Raw genomic sequence first — 16,320 nt, 5'->3', positions numbered from 1 at the left:
CTATCATTGGCCCATTGGGAGGAGGCATGAAATTTAGTTTGAGGGAGTACCTCCTTTTGAGCAGCTGTTTTTAGAGGAGGCCTGGTGGATAACTCAGACCTCAACAATATTCTGTGTCAATCAGATTCAAGCTGTCTGGGTCCACTTACATACATGACTGATGTAGTGGAGCATTAAAAAAATTGAATTGTTATGGTGCTTTGACCATCTCTCACTGTGTGACTCTATGTCTCCATATGGCCTACTCCACAGGGCCATTATGAAGGCAGTCAGAGGAATCCTGTATGACCACTATGTACTGTGTAGCACTGTAACTATGGTGCAATGTAGTGGATTCTGATCAGACCACTGCAAACCCCACTTACTGGTAAGCAATGGGGGCCCATTCCCCTGTTGATCAAGAAGCACCTGCCTAATGTTCCCATCCTCTCCCAATCTCTGGCACAACGGGCAGAAAAAGGACCCCTGTTACAAATTCTCCTCTCATAAGAAATCACTCATATGAGGGGTGGGTGGGAACATCAGGCAGAAACTTCTCAATCGACAGGGGAATGGATCCCCATCAGATCTAGAAGCTGCTTACCAGCAAGTGGGGCTTGGAGAACTTGCGCAGTTCCTATGCAACCCCTAGGAGCCAGCATGGCATAGTGGTTTGAGCATTTTACTATGACTCTGGAGACCAGGATTCAAATCTCCACTCAGCCATGAAAACTCACTGGGTGACCTTGGGCAAGTCACACACTCTCAGCCTCAGGAAACACTGTGATAAGTTCACCTTAGGCTCACTGTAAGTCAGAAACAACTTGAAGGCATACAACAACAAATTCTATTCATGCCCCTGATGGTCTGGTTGTGTATGTTCTAATTACGTCCCCTGCATTATTGGCAATCACATTATGGCTTTGCAGCAGTGCCATATTGGTGCCGGGGTGTTTATATGCCGGTGAATGATGCACATTTTCTGCCTTGATTTGGAGCACCATAGTTTCTTTTTGCTCTGGTTCTTAGCCCCAGAGTATGGCTTCACCTCGCTTTCCACCGGGTTTTGCCTCATGCATCATCTAAACTGCCAGGCTTCAAAAACAGTCAGAAGCCGCTTTATGTGGCCAGTGCAGATGGCCCCTTGCTTTAACTTGTTGCTATTCTGTGCAGATTTGTTTCTGTAAAAAGTTAAACAAATTCATGTTACCCACTGTCAAAATTTCTCAAAATATCCAGTGGGGGGAAATCTGAATCTTGCAAATGTCTGCATCTTGAAAATTATGCAGCACAAGTCTTAGTTCTGATCTTAGGTTGGAAAGTCAGTTTTGATTTTAACTGGATTAGCTAAGACACACTCCTCTTAAATGTTCTCTCATTCAAACCACATTGTAATGAATCTGCACTGGCCCACTTCTCATCTGCTTCTGCTGGATTTGACACTGACAATGTCCCAGGTAATGTTGCCTTTAGCACTTGTCCAAAGCAGTTCTACATAGCTATTAATACTCATTAGCAACAAAACAACAGAGGCTGGATCCTGTTAGTGACATGCTCAGGAATATGTCCAACTTACTCTTAAATGTCTTTTGTGGGAGTGGGTACATTGTGGAAGTTAGTATTCTTTCATATATATGCAATGACCAAAGCTGCCACTCCCACCAACTCGATGGGCCCATTCACATTGTAGTGCTATTATTCCACTTTAACTGCCATGGTTCCATTCTATCGAATCCTCGGGATCTGTAGTTTGGTGAGAGGCACCAGAGGAGTCCTCAGGCTGTGAATTCTAAATGTTCCTCCTTCAGAACCAGCATAGTGTTGTGGTTTGGGTGTTGGACTCTGCTTCTGAAGACGAAGGTTCAAATCCACACTTGGCCTTGGATACCCATTGGATAACCTTGGGTGAGTCACACACTCTCAGCCCTAGAAACCCCCATGATAGGTTCACCTTAGGGTCACTGTAAATTGAAAATGACTTCAAAGCACACGGGGGGGGGGGGGGAACCTCCCAATCCCAGGAATCCACAAGATGGAAGCATGGCAGCTAAAATAAAATAATAGTACTATAATTCTTTAGTGTGAATGGGCCAAGTGTTATACTGCAATGCCCCCCACCTTTCCAGCCATTCCATTGTTCACACAGAACAAAGGAGGATCAGAGAAGTATCTAGCTATGTTCCCATAAGTAGTGTGAGCAAGCAATGACATTGTCCACTGAAACCTCCCCCAGTCTGCCAAATGCTTCTCTGATCCTCTCCAGCTGTTCACTAGTGTTGAAATGGCCAGAGGTGAGGGTCTATTGCAGTGCAACACCAGATTCCTTGGGTTGGTGATAGGGCAGGGTGACCAGCTGTCTTAACCACAAAGGAGAACGAGGCACCATAAAATGTAGAATATTCAAGAAAAATGTGGGACATTACCAAATAAAATCTAAAAACACTAATATAAATTCATGCTTCTTAGTCATGCTCAAAATGGAGGACATTTTGGAATGTCTTCTAGATAGAAGGTTGAAATGTAGGACATGTCCTGGAAAATAAGGACACCTGGTCACCCTGTGACAGAATGATTGTACCACAATTTCACATGTGGAATTCTTATGCTATACTCAACCATGTAGGATCTGAGCTGAAAGTTGTAACATTTTTAATATACGGGGTTCTGGATTAACAAAAATGGGAGAAAAAGGAACTATATGCCACAGGCCTTTAGTTTGGAAAAAGTTTGTATAATATATACAACATACACACACATACACAAAGGCAGGAGAAGGGACATTTCAACCACAATAAGAATGAATGGCATCTTCTACCCCACCCACCCTATCCAAATACATAAAGAGTTACCTTTTCAAGTTCATTAAATTATATAAAAGTTACAAAAAATGTCTACAATTATAAACATAAACTGATAAAATAAAATACAATTTTAATACAAGTATTTCAAGATTTGCCTAAATTTATGTTCTACATCATAGTTCCGAGAACTTTGTCTGAATATTACAGTCTTTTCTTTTTGTCCTTTTGCCTGTTGGCAAGTTCTTTATTCAATCGGAATTAATTTTTCTGAATGTTTCCCATCAAATATGCCGTCCAGTCAGAAAGAAAAGAGGCTTGTCTTCTTTGGCATTGGCTGTTTGGAATTCATCTCTTAGTCGGAATTGCCACTCATCTTCCAGTTCTAGCCGGACAACAGTCTGACGCAGAGAATTCCTGTCTTGGCAAATGACACATAAAGTGGCACCTGTGGGGATTACCATTATTGATATTACCACTGTTGTCCGTGGTGGTAGTAGTACTGTCATATATAGATCTTTGTACCACTTTCTGTGCACCCCAAAGCTGGCCTAGAAATGGCTTATGATAGTTAAAGTGTATACAAATAAAAACAATGAACATTTTAAAAAATCAAATCAACACAATAAGGTCAACATAGAGCGTCAATGTGGAGTTACAAATCCAGCTTACAAAATAATAAATCATCTTAATACTGAGGTGGGTGACCTGTAGACTACATATGGCCCAACAGCCCTTTTTGTCCCTCCCTCGGTCATGTGGAACATGTGGCCCTGCAGGCACTGTTGAGTTGTAACTCCTATCATCCCTCACTGTCTTGATGATCTAGAACAGCAACGACTCGAATGACCCTTTCACAGGGGTTGCCTAAGACCATCGGAAAACACATATTGGCAATTTTCTTAGGAACCGAGACACTGCTCCTCTATGGTTGAGGGTCACCACAACATGAGGAACTGTATTAAATCCTGGCATAAAGTGAAGTGCCATGTACATAGATGAACATATAAAAGAAGGGAAGATAAATGAACATATAAAAGAAGGAACTATTACTCAGTGATATAGTGGATGATTTGCATGCAGAAAGGAGCTAATGCAATCAGTTAAAGGGATCATGTAGCAGATGATGGGAATGACCTCAGACCTTGAAGATATGGTGCTAGGCCGATCAGACAATACTGAGCTAGACAGGTAGTCTAATCTGATATATAAACCATTTCTCTGTGGGCAGTTAAAAAGCAGTCACAGAAATATCTTCTAATGCAGGGATGGAGAACTTGTAGCACCCCAAACTATCAACACCATCATCTCTCAGCAGTGGTTATGCCAGCTATGGTTGGTCCCACAACACTTGGAGGACTACCCATTCCTTAACCCTGCTCTGTTGTTTCAAGATTGTGACTGGAACTGATGGGGCCACAAAACTAGCAGTTCTCGATGTTGTGGTATAGTTATATTTGAAGTAATCAAAAGCCACTATCAGCATAGATGAAAATAGATAGATGTAATCAACTCAGATAGAATGGTTGCTGTCTGTTTCTCTGTCTGCCTCCCTCCCTCCTTCTTTTTGGCAAACACGTCAAAATTCAGACATAGATGGGTCAGCAATGCTCTCTTACCTTTCAGGAAATGGAACTTCTTCAAGAAGCTGGCTACCACAAAGGAATCACAAAGGTATAGTAGGAGTCCACTAAATATCATATCAGAACAGCTAACATTCAGAGAATGTGGTCGAGAGCTGACATAGCAAACTGCAGTCTTGTGGTAGGAGGAGGGAAAAGAACAGACAAGGTAAGTCTTCTCTTAGTCTAAAGCACAATTATGCATTCGATGTCTAAAGGAACAAGTATCATATTTTCTTGGCCATCATACTTTAAAGCAAAAATATATCCAGAACATATATTGTTTTTACTATAATTCCCATAATGTCCCAGCCAGCATGGCCATTTGTAGTGCAAAAAAGTCCTGAAGCGATAAAATTAAAATGTCCTCCACCTTACAGAGGCCATTTTTCCAGAAAATATAGCACTAATTATTGTAGTGATTCCCCATAAGGGGATAAATTAATGTTCCTTTTTAGGCAGGAAAATAGAATCCATTAGGGTCAGAAAATACCCCACAATACAAGAAGTATACATTTATTTATATACACTTTTTAAAAAATTGTTTTAGCTTGTTATAAAAAAGTGATTTAGCTTGTTCTCTTTCATTTGCTGTACATCTTTTTGGGGACCCTCGTAGATTGAGAGGCGATAAACAAATACATAAGTAAATGAATAGATGATGTTATTTTATTTTATCTTCATTCTAACATATGTTTTCTAACTCTTCTGAAGTTAGAATAGAGTTAGAATACACTTGAACCTGAGACCTATGGACATTTTCATAGCACACGATAGAACAGAATTCTTATTAGGGCCAAAAAATAACTCACACAATATTACAGTAGATCCTTCCTTAAAATCCTAGAGATTGATATTCTATCTAGAGAAGCCATGCATTCACTCTTTTAAATAATTTAACAAGGCACTGGGAATGACTGTTCTCTTAATTTCAAGCAAGCCTAAGGCTGGATCGACACTTGCTACAATACTCCAGGCTTCCCACAGATATTCTGGCCCCAGATTTGCCCTAAATTTCCTCCCTTGTGTTGTGAGTTTTTGCTCTCACAGTGAATATGAGGTCCCTCTTCATTGCCCAGAACAGCTGGTACCAATATCCATCTGGTCCATCCTCCTTGGCAGCACCTGGCATCTCTGGACTAAGGAGAACAGGGACAAAGGGCAATGGTAGTTCAGGCAAGAACCACTGAATAGGCAGTCAGATACCTCTGTCCCAGGAAGGTCTAGCTCAGAGGTTCCTAGGCTAACTGACCACTACACAAAGAACATGTTGATTGAAATGAGCTTTGTTTATTACCTGTGGTCCTAAATTAAGATAACAGTCCACAGATAGCACCGGGTGGCTATAGTTCTTCACTGAGAGAGGGAAGAAGCGATGGCTGTGGTACTGGAGGTATTTTTCAAGCAGCAACTGAGCAGGAGCAGCCAAGAACGTGTGTTTACTGTCCGGGGCGCATATATATTGAGCCGGGGCAATAGTAACAGGGTTATCTGAGACCTAAAAGGAAAACATGGCTATGTGGTGATAACCAATTTCTTAAAAGTGGATTTTGTTCTAAAGCTAGAAAAAGAACAAAGCAAAAGCAACCAATAAAAGGATGAATGCAAGTAACAGTATCACAAGATCTCTGATTATGGGGGAAAGGAAACTCAGAGGTTACTGTTCTTAAATTCATGTGCCTACAGCATTTATGGAAGCAGAGAAGACAAGAGTCAAAAGGCATTAACAGCACACTGCCAGGAATGAATCAAACATGGCCACAATTTAATTGGTTAGAGCTTATTGGTAGACATACCTGCTGCACGGCCAAGATGTGGAACAAAACACCACCCCATTTCCTCCACCATAGAACTAACAAAAGTGGAGGACCCAGACTTAATTCATTTACACAGATGCTGGAGAGCCCTCTGTCTGGGATGGTTTTATTCTTGCATGGCAGTGGGTTGACTGGATGGCCCTTGGAGTCCCTTCCAAGTCTATGATTCTATCCTATGATCCATACTCAAAATAATTATATCTCTCAGAGAGGGCTCCCCTGTGGTATAAGAGGAGTGAGGGAGTGCTCATTCTGGCACTCTGAAGTAAGATACATCCCTGCTTGGACCACACCACCAACACCACCATCACACACAGAGGCAGTGCTTGTGAGGGATTTAAATCCTACTATGAAATATTAGAGTTCTCCTGTTCTTATAGGAGGGGCTTTTGAACATTCATTTCTTTAATATGCAAACATCTTTCTGAATTTGAAATATAGAAAGGTGCCCTTAGTTGACATACAGCAGAACACTGTCAAATGTATTTGCACCCAACTTTTTCTTTGGCCTGCAAACTTCACTACTTTCCCAAAGCTAAGATAACCTCTGAGACCACTTTAAGTGTCCTGGCTCAATGCTAGGGAATCTTAAAAACTGTAGTTTATTGTGGCACCAGAACAATCTGACAGGAAAGGCTAAATGTCTACAAAACTAATTCCCAGTATTCCCTAGCACTGAGCCAGGGCAGTTAAAGAGGTCTCAAACTGGGTTATTTCTGCAGTGTGTTATGGACTTCAGTTAAAGCACTGTGCTTCTTGATTCCCCGTTCTGCATGACTTCCTGGGAATATTGTAGATTGGCAGAACAGCTTATCAAATAATGGAAGAAAACTGATAAATGGTACAGGAGAGCTTTCTGCACTAACGTTACAGGAACTGAATGTCAAGTGTGGAATGACACCTGATAATCAACACAGGACCGCTCCAGAAAATAGCAGCCCTGTGTGAATTGTTATCCTGCTCACCTCCATAATGTTTAGCCAGTCATTACATTTCTTCACGTTGATCCTTCCACTATATTCACCATCATAGGCTACAGCTAACAGGCAGGGGGAAATATTTGTAATTTTAACTAAATGTTGTGGGAGGGGAGAGAGAACTTGACACAAGACTGTCACTGTTAGGAGCATAGTGCCTCCCATACTTCCACCCAATGTAAATAATAGCTCAAATGTATAAACTGTAGCTCAAACTTTGCAGGACACAGCCTCGCCTCTAAAAAAAGGTCTAACATCAGGTCCTTTCACTGAAACAACTTAATGCATAAATGCATTACTTTATCAATAGTAGCAAAGATTCTTCTGCACTCTCACCTTTGACTTAATATGAAAGGATCTTTGTCCACCCACTGCAATTTGCTTCTTCATGACGCTGAACCTATTAAACCTACAAATTAGTAAGCCCGCACTATGGGCACGCAGGTTGAAGTCCACATCATCACACATAAATCTGTTGGGAGAAAGTGGGGCACAGAATTTAAGAAACAATATACATTTATTAACCAATATGTCTCCAACTGCATGGAAAACACAATACTGGGGATAGTATAAAAATTAAGAACATGTCCCAGTGACAACAGAAAGTAGTTTGACTGATGTCAAACAAACTGGTACAAGTATAAGACCTGGCAGTATTCATTCATTCATTCATTCATTCATTCATTCATTTTATTTATATCCTGCCTATATTCTGAGCATGGGAATAAAGTAAAACAGACTGTATGTTCTGATACAGCTGCTCTGAAACCAAGAGCCAAACTAGCCATGATGTTAATGTTTTATACCAGGGAGTGACGTCCATCCAATATAAGCAATGTATTCAGTGGAGCAACTTTGATCAGGACCGCAGCAGGGCATGAAAGAATTAATCCCACAAATGCTGTGATCCTCATCTTTATCAGCTTCCCTAAGGCCTGTGATCTACATTTTTAAAAATGCATATGTTAACTGCAGATTTGCATATGAAGTCATGCCTAATATAGCCCTCAAACCAGTGAAAGGTTCCTCTGGCCTTTAGGCATAATCTAGCCTTCTGGGGGGTCCACATCTGGCTAACCAGAGGTTCTCTATCCAAAGCACTTCCCCAACTATGTAAATGGAGCAGGTGTTCCTGTCATCTCTTATCAGAGAACATAGGGCCTAAACCAATAGAAGAACAGGAGAATCTTGCAGCTCTTTAGATCTAACAAATATATATGGTTTACTGCAATCATACGTTTCCCTCAGCAGATCTGGCTAACCTGTTCTGGTTATACTGCACGTTCTGTGTGAGGTCTACATTCAGTATGACAAAGTCATGAACGTGGCAACAAGAGAAAGGCTCCTTGAGTTCTCCACTATTGGTTTTACTTGACCACTTCCTCATCCCAATCAAGGCATAGTGGGTGATATTAGGCGTAGATTCAATATGCTGAAGAATTTGCTTCAGGGAAATGTTCCTTTCTGTCCAGGTGTATTCGCTGCAAAAGAATTGGGGAAATAATTAGGAACTAAATAATTCAAAACAAAGTTTATACTACCCCCAAAGAAATTATCCCTTACCTTTTCCTGTCCCCAGAACAATCAATTTCTACGGTGTTCCACATTACGCAGGAATCATCAGATATGATAATGAAAGGCCAGATATCTTGGGGTTTAATCCCTAGCTCCTCTTGCCGATTTCGCTCAAGCTCCAGATTATGATATGATAGCTCTTTTATCAGGAAGTGAGCAGCACCTAAAACCAAAGCAAACCAAAGAAGTCTTTGAATGTAGTGGGGAAACTGGCCACTTCAATTCATATGGGCACATGGTTATATAAACAAATATCTCCCTTCCCCTACACCACATTCAATATTCATATAATTGCTGGATTGTCAGCCAATTAAAGAACATTTAGTTGATAAATAACTTCTCTGTTGATGAATTCATGAATAAATCAAATGTGAACACACTAACAAAACCTCAGAATAGGTATCTTTTAACATTCTGAAGGAAATGAGAGGTAAAGTGCCATTTAATACACCTGGGATGCAGATGTTTGGCCTCTAAGAGAGTGTTCTAGGACCTACAGGATCTCCCTTGCCCAATGTCCAAACAGTTCTGCCTCCCTAACTTGCTGATGTTGAAACTCCAATATCAGGTAACATAAGAATGAGGGTGGATGGAACAAGGGAGGTTTGGGATCTAATGATCTTAACCATTAGCCACAGTTTCTGTTAATTAGCACATTCATCCAGTCAATTAAAACTTGCTGCCTTATTTCATTCATACCGGTTACTGTTCCAGCATATACCTACCTACTCCAGCACTGTTGAAAATGCTTGGCAGAACAAGCATGATGTGATTGGGCCAATATTTTTTATAGATTGCCATTTCATATTCTTTGACAACCAGAACATGCAAATGGCTGGCCCCATCCATCGCATGGTATAGATTAAAAAGTCCATGTTCATGGCGTCCAGTTGTAGGAGTAAAAGTAGGGCTCTTTATGTAGTCATTATTCTGCAAAATTAGGAATCTGTGTTATTAAGTTCATTAATATAAGCAGGCAGGCCAGGTGAGAGAATGGGGTAAATAACACAATGAATGAACTGGTCCAGTTTTAATGAAGTTGATGTACTTCTGTCAGTTTTACTAGAAAGTGGCTTTGCTGCTATCTAAAGATTTCAACACAAGTATTTGAAATGTTTTAAACGAACAAAATTGCTTCGATTACCTCAATATTAACAAAAGAATGACCACTGCAAACAGTTCATATTAATAACAGTGGAAACAGAAATAGAGCCAAAACTAAATGAATAAGACAAGGGCAAGCACCAATGTATCAGAATATGTTAGAGGCGAGCAATCTCATAAAAACAAAGGAAGGTGGGGGGGGGGGGGGGAATGCTATTATTTTTATCCTAGCCAAAAAAATAAATAAAAAGGATGGGGATCCTAACCCTTAGGAAACCCAGTCAAGAAGAATAACAGAGAGGATGTTATGTATGATTTTTGCCCAACATTCACACATCCTTTAGCATTTCAACACATTTTTCTCTGCAGAAATACACACTGATTTTCTTCCTGAAAACTATGGTGATTAGTGCCATGCACTCCCACCACAATTTTTGTAGACACTCCCCCCCTCCCTCCAAAAATGGTTTCCAATACAAAATTGCTGGGGTTTCTGCAAAAACCCAGCAATTCTGAACAAAAAAAGAGTGTGTCTTCCTGGAAACTTTGTTTTTGCACAAAATTGTTTTCCTCCCATGAAAACTCACAATTTTCATGCAAAGCCCCACATGTATTTCTGCAATGAATCTGAAAAACATTTCAAGGTGTGCAAAAACTGAATAACAACTGCAGAAACAGTTATTTTTTTCTACGGCAGGGAGAAAAGTGAAAAAAAATAAAACACCACCAAATGTGAGGACAAAACTGTTGAATATTGATATACGTAGTTGACAGTGACTAAGGGGAATAAGGAGCGTGCACCTAAAAGGTATGAAGTGGAAAGAAGAGTTTCTTCCCTGGGGCATACTGGCATTCCTAGTGGTAACATTTTATACATGAATAAAATAAGGTAGAAAATTCAGAAAGTTGGTTGTAAGAAGAATGAATGAAATGAAGGATGTGTTTTTAAGAAGGATGCATGTAATATAATTTAAATTCTTCTACAATTGAGCAAGTGGTAGTATGATGAATGGTAACCAGAGTATCATCCTATTACTCAGTCATGGATGACATCCACCTGTCATTACAGTTTTTTATTCTAAGTAACCTTCCAAACTCTATGATGTAGATCTAGTGATGTGATAAACCTAAAATGTGTACATTTATGGAGATATCTGTCCCTTTAGATACAGTGTGGTGTAGTGGTTTGGGTGATGGACTAGGACTCTGGAGACCAGGGTTCAAATACCCACTCAGCCATGGAAGTCCACTGGATGATTTTGTATAAGTTCAGCCTCAGACACAGTGATAAATTTTAAATCCTTTCTAAACAAATCTTGCCAAGAAAACACGGTGTTAGAGTCACCTCAGAGTTGTCATAAGTCAGAAATAACTTGAAGGCATACAGCAACAAAACTTCTGTCCCAATGGTGATCTAAGAAGTGGTCCAAAGAGATAAACAGGTTGCCTGGGTAATCCATAGACTGTCTTTGCACCAAAGACACTATATGGAAATAAATAATCCACTTCTATTATAATTGGGAATCAGAATCAAAACAAGGAAGGCCATTCATATTCTGTAAAATGGCAAAAAGGATCTATACACATCTCATATTCTTTGTTATCTACCTTATCTGTAACAAGAGGCAATCTCATACTCTCCAGCTGTCTTCCTGGATGGCTAAAGACAAAATGGTGTTCCTTCGACTTGGGGATGATAAAGTGAAGCTGAATCTCCTCTCCAAGCATCGAATAGGAAAAGGCGAAAGCATGCAAGGTGGATTCATAAAGCTGAGGAAGAAGAATCATAACAGTGAAACCAGGGGCAGCCCCATATATTTTGTTCTCTGATACAAAAAACCAAGAAGATATCCTGCCCCCAAGAAAGTACATTCAGCTGACTGGACTACTGAACAACTGGCAATGGGACCCATTGCTCCTGACTGCAGAAAAGTAGGGAGCCCAGGGCTGGCAAAATAGCACACACAATTATGTGCTCCAAAAACTCAAGCACTGAGAGCTATCCAACTCTGCCTAATGTTAGAGCCAGCTCACATATACTCTGGCTCTGTTTTACCAGCTGTGATATTGATGCATGCCTAATAGCTATTAAAGCAATGATGAAAGAAAAGACCACAGGCCATAAACAAAATGCATTCATCAATACAGACATTATGCTTCAGCTTGAAACAAGCCTTAATGGGCACAGAGGGAAACATTTATTTAGAAATTAGTGGCTATTTGTGGTGATGTATGTAGAACAGAGGCTCAGCAAGGATAAGGTCAGACATTATCATGACAGTCATAAGGCACTCTGTGGCCAGCATGGCTACCCCAAATGGTATTTTGTTTTTGTGTTTTTTTTTGTTTGTTTGTTTTGTTTTTGTTTGTCAAGATAGCACATCATTAATGCAAAAGGGGAACTGTAAAAAAGAGAACCAGTGGGCTGGGACCCCACTACTCGAGGTTTTTCCCTCAACAAAGGTAAAACAAAATTTCTTCTAAAATTGGGACTGGATTGGCATGTTTTACCTCAACACCATCAAACCTTTTCCTGATGCAAGCATGAAGATTTTTTGATAAATTCAATGTCCTCTACTTAACAAAAGATCCCTGGACCTCACAAAGGATGGAGACATGTTGGAATGCAAAGAAGAATCTCTTTTGTTTTGCAAATAAATCTTAAATTTCCTGGACTTTGAGAATCTCCCAGTGACTACAATGCCACTTTTTCTAAGTTCAAATGTAAGGCTCTGAGACTGAACTAGCACTGGAATAACCTGGCCTCATATTCACCCGGAACCATAAATCCCACTGGATGACATTAGGACAGCCATGGATAGCTTAAAAAAACCCTAACATCTCATAAAGTATTGCTGCAGAAATGCTATTAGGACAGGACTTTGAGGGCAGGTACCCAGAGACCTCCTCAGCAGAATGCGCAGGAGGTATCCCAAATGCAGCAGAGCTGGCTTACCATATTTAGATGTTAGCAAAATGATACACACTGTCATCTAAATAGTCCTTCCATACATAAACATACCATGTGACCATTAAGTCCAGACAGTGATAAATTTTAAAATACTAGACCTCATCTTGACAGTGTATAGGACAATATCACCAAGGAAAGCCCAAAACCACAAGTGGCTGGGTTGAATGATATAATGTGTGATCCCAGTGAAGAGGAAGACTACTAGAAATTATCTTCCTCTCCACTGGGATCAGGTCTTTTTCAAACTGACCACTGAAGACCAAACCACCCTCAAATATTTTGGATTACAACAGGCTAGTGCACAACAATATACTATTGCTGAGAAGATCCATTTCCCCTCCAGCTACTGTTGTGGAATCCAGCTAAACTCACAGGGTAGAAGTAAACCAAGGAGGTGGTGATGGTAGATGATGTGATAGTCCCCGCTAATCAAAAAGTCTTGGGGCTTCAACCCCGAAAGCCTTGGGTTTACTACATCGCTGAACCTAGAGTTTTGTTATGTACCTTCAAGTTGTTTCCAACTTAAGGCAATTCTAAGACAAACTTATCATGTGGTTTTCTTGGCAAGATTTGTTCAGAGGAGGTTTGTCATGGTCTTCCCCTGAGGCTGAGAGCATATGACTTGCCCAAGGTCACCTAATGGGTTTCCATGGCTGAGCTGGGAAGTGAACCCTGGTCTCCAAAGTCATAGTCCAACACTCAAATCGCTATGCCACACTGGCTCTTTGAGTCCAGAGTATCTTAAATATAATTACTAGGCCTCTGTGAGGATAAAATGGGATGGGAGAGAAGGACCACCTATGCTGTTTGACTCAAACTCCTTTGGGAAAGGCAGAATAATTAAAAACACACACACACAAATATGCCACTACTCCACCATAGTAAATAATACATAAAATCCATTCATTCTAATGGCTCAAAACAGTCAATCAATACTTCCAGATAGACAGTTCCCAGCAATACCAATCAAACAGCAGGATAGAAATGAGGGTTGCCAGAGTGAAAACTTGTACCTTCAATGACACCTTTAATGCAGTGGTCCCCAAACTGTGCCCTTTAAGAGATTTTGGACTTCAGCTCCCAGAAGCCTCAGCCATGTTGGCGAATAGTCTGGAAGTCCGGAAGCTGAAAATCCAAAATCCCTTAAACGGCACAGTTTGGGGACCACTGCTTTAATGGAAGTGGGAATTTCAACACTGCTGAAACACAACCATTAAAACTACAGGAACTGTCTCCAGTTTTCAATGTGTCAACCCTAACAGAAAGACTTTTCATCATTAGTCACACTGCAAATGTATACATGCCTACTCAAAAGAAGAAAAAAACCAGCTGAGTAGGATTACAGCCTAAATAAACATATTGCCCCAGTCTGCTCTACTTATATCCCTGTGTGCATGGCTCTGTCCAACTCTTTCCACACAAAGCATGCACATTCCCAGTGCAAGCTTTATTGTTTACTGCAGTATTTGAACTTTTTTTTGGGTGGTGCTGGATTTGTTTTGTAAAGGTCACATAAGTCTTACCTGGTACCTGGGGTTAAAGCCCATATACTGATGACACTGTTCACAATGATGATAAGTGTTGTAAGCAGCGTATTTTGATAACCTCATCCGAGTTGTCTGACGACGCATATACAAGTCCTCTTGCTTTCTGTTTGTTGATCTATCTGTATAATTTGTTTTTACTGTATCAGTTAAGTTTGCACTGGTCAATACAAAGAGGTTATTGTCCTCCAGAGAAAGTATAGTTAGTGCAATCAAAAGTGCCCCCTCCCTTGTAATTTTTTCATGCAATTGGAGACACAGTACTCATTCTTATTACCATCTAAATACTACTGCCACCATCTAGTGGTGATAATAATAATATTGACAAGCTCTGCTCAGAGCTCAGGAGACATTACTCAAATTTTAGCACACAAATGATATAATCTGAATAAAAATACATTAATAATTTTTAGTCAGGCTACGGTTTCTACTTGGGGTACCCTTATACTGTAAGGGATATACTTTTGAGGGTTAGAAAGCATGCCCTTTATGTGGACTGAACAAAGCTCTTATTTTGGAGTGTGGGAGCGATGAGAGGGACATATATATCATGAATATAACCTAGCCTGAGATTCAGTTTACTTTGAATATTAATCATAATTGTCAAGCATTTTTGATATAACTGAAACAGATCCAGGATTGTTGATGCATGCCAAAAGAAAAGGAAAGGAAAGGGAAAAGGGAAAGGAAAGGAAAAAGAAACTAAATGAGGATCTTCATAAAATCCATTACATATATTTGCAGAATGTGGAAAATATGTTATTTTAACTGAGAAATCCATGACTAAATTAACTGAAATAATGCTTTTATTTGGTTTTTTCAGTAAAACACCATCTTCTTAATAGCCAGTTCCTCAGAGCTAGCTTCTAGAAGACGTTACATCAGTTTAATGCACAAGCGTTATAATCGGAGCTACAAATACAGCAATCGTTTTTGTTTAGATTATATCACCAGTGCCCAGATTACAGCTCAGCAATCCTGTGAACATGTGTGCTTTTGGCAGTTTAAATCAGTCACTGCTCTTTCTTTTCTTAGTTCTAGCCATGTGCATCTGCAGAATTAGTAGGGCTAGACCAGAAGTGGGGTAATTTTCCTAATTACTTGATTCCAAATATAAATTTGCCATGCTCACAATTCCAAACAAATACCAACACCAGCAGAAAGTACAAGAAAACAAATGAAAATTCTGACCTTCGCTCTTTGTTTTCTGGCTTCTTGAACAAATGAGACTCGCATCCTCATATTTTGGGTCATGGATAGTATAGTCAAAAGGAATCTTTTTAAATGTGTCTAGATCAGGCCATGCATCTCCTGGCTGGTGGTAACATTGATCTGACTCTCTTTTAAGCTCTGTAGCATTGGAAGTGAAAGAAAGTTTACAAGATATTAAGACACAAATAGATGATGCAGCATAAGCTGGATTTTGTGTGCAGTAATAGGAAAACCATGGACTGCCAAAAAGACAAATAAATTGGTACTGGAGCAAATCCTGCCTAAGAAAGAAGTCAGGATGACTAAAATGTGTCTATCATACTTTGGACATATCATGAGAAGATATCACTGGAAATAGTGATAATTCTCAGTAAAGTGGAAAAGAGGGTGGAAAGAGACATTGTTACAGGCGGGTTGACTCAATGAAGGAAGCAATGGTTCTGAGTTTGCAATATCTGATCAGGGCTGTAGATAACTAGGGAACTTATCACACAGAGCTTTACCATGGGCAAAAGGTTCCTGGAGCGTTCCTGAAGCACAAAGGTGTGATAGAGCGTCACGCTTCTTAAACTTCATTGAGGTTTACGAACACTACGAAGTGTTCATGGATCAGCCATTTTTTAAATAACAGAAGATCCCGTTATTAAAGAAATGGCTGCTCCGCAAACACTTCACTGACAGGAGAGAAGTGGGATGCCTCAATGATGTTTTAGAAGCATGA

General features: G+C 40.1%; 1 protein-coding gene across 5 annotated transcripts in view; it reads right to left on the bottom strand.

Moving 5' to 3' along the window:
* Positions 1 to 2,732: 2,732 nt before the first annotated feature.
* The window catches only part of LOC149305191 (protein GREB1-like), a 70,434-nt gene continuing 56,846 nt past the window's right edge, over positions 2,733 to 16,320 (bottom strand). For 3 of the 5 annotated variants that reach the window (XM_089477839.1, XM_089477840.1, XM_089477841.1), the window contains 10 exons: positions 15,579 to 15,737; positions 14,367 to 14,509; positions 11,481 to 11,642; positions 9,494 to 9,698; positions 8,757 to 8,931; positions 8,456 to 8,674; positions 7,530 to 7,665; positions 5,697 to 5,897; positions 4,397 to 4,535; positions 2,733 to 3,225 (listed from right to left, as the gene is read on the bottom strand). In XM_089477839.1, the coding sequence (XP_089333965.1) occupies positions 3,062 to 3,225; positions 4,397 to 4,535; positions 5,697 to 5,897; positions 7,530 to 7,665; positions 8,456 to 8,674; positions 8,757 to 8,931; positions 9,494 to 9,698; positions 11,481 to 11,642; positions 14,367 to 14,509; positions 15,579 to 15,737 (1,703 nt within the window). In that variant the 3' untranslated portion in view covers positions 2,733 to 3,061. The remainder of the gene's footprint in view (positions 3,226 to 4,396; positions 4,536 to 5,696; positions 5,898 to 7,529; positions 7,666 to 8,455; positions 8,675 to 8,756; positions 8,932 to 9,493; positions 9,699 to 11,480; positions 11,643 to 14,366; positions 14,510 to 15,578; positions 15,738 to 16,320) is intronic. The other 2 variants (XM_089477842.1, XM_089477843.1) reach the window with 2 other exon arrangements.

The sequence above is a fragment of the Sceloporus occidentalis genome, unplaced genomic scaffold (genome assembly GCF_023333645.1).
Source record: "Sceloporus occidentalis isolate IW3139 unplaced genomic scaffold, rSceOcc1.0.p SCAF_12, whole genome shotgun sequence".
Taxonomy (NCBI): domain Eukaryota; kingdom Metazoa; phylum Chordata; class Lepidosauria; order Squamata; family Phrynosomatidae; genus Sceloporus; species Sceloporus occidentalis.
This window is presented reverse-complemented; position numbering and strand designations above follow the sequence as displayed.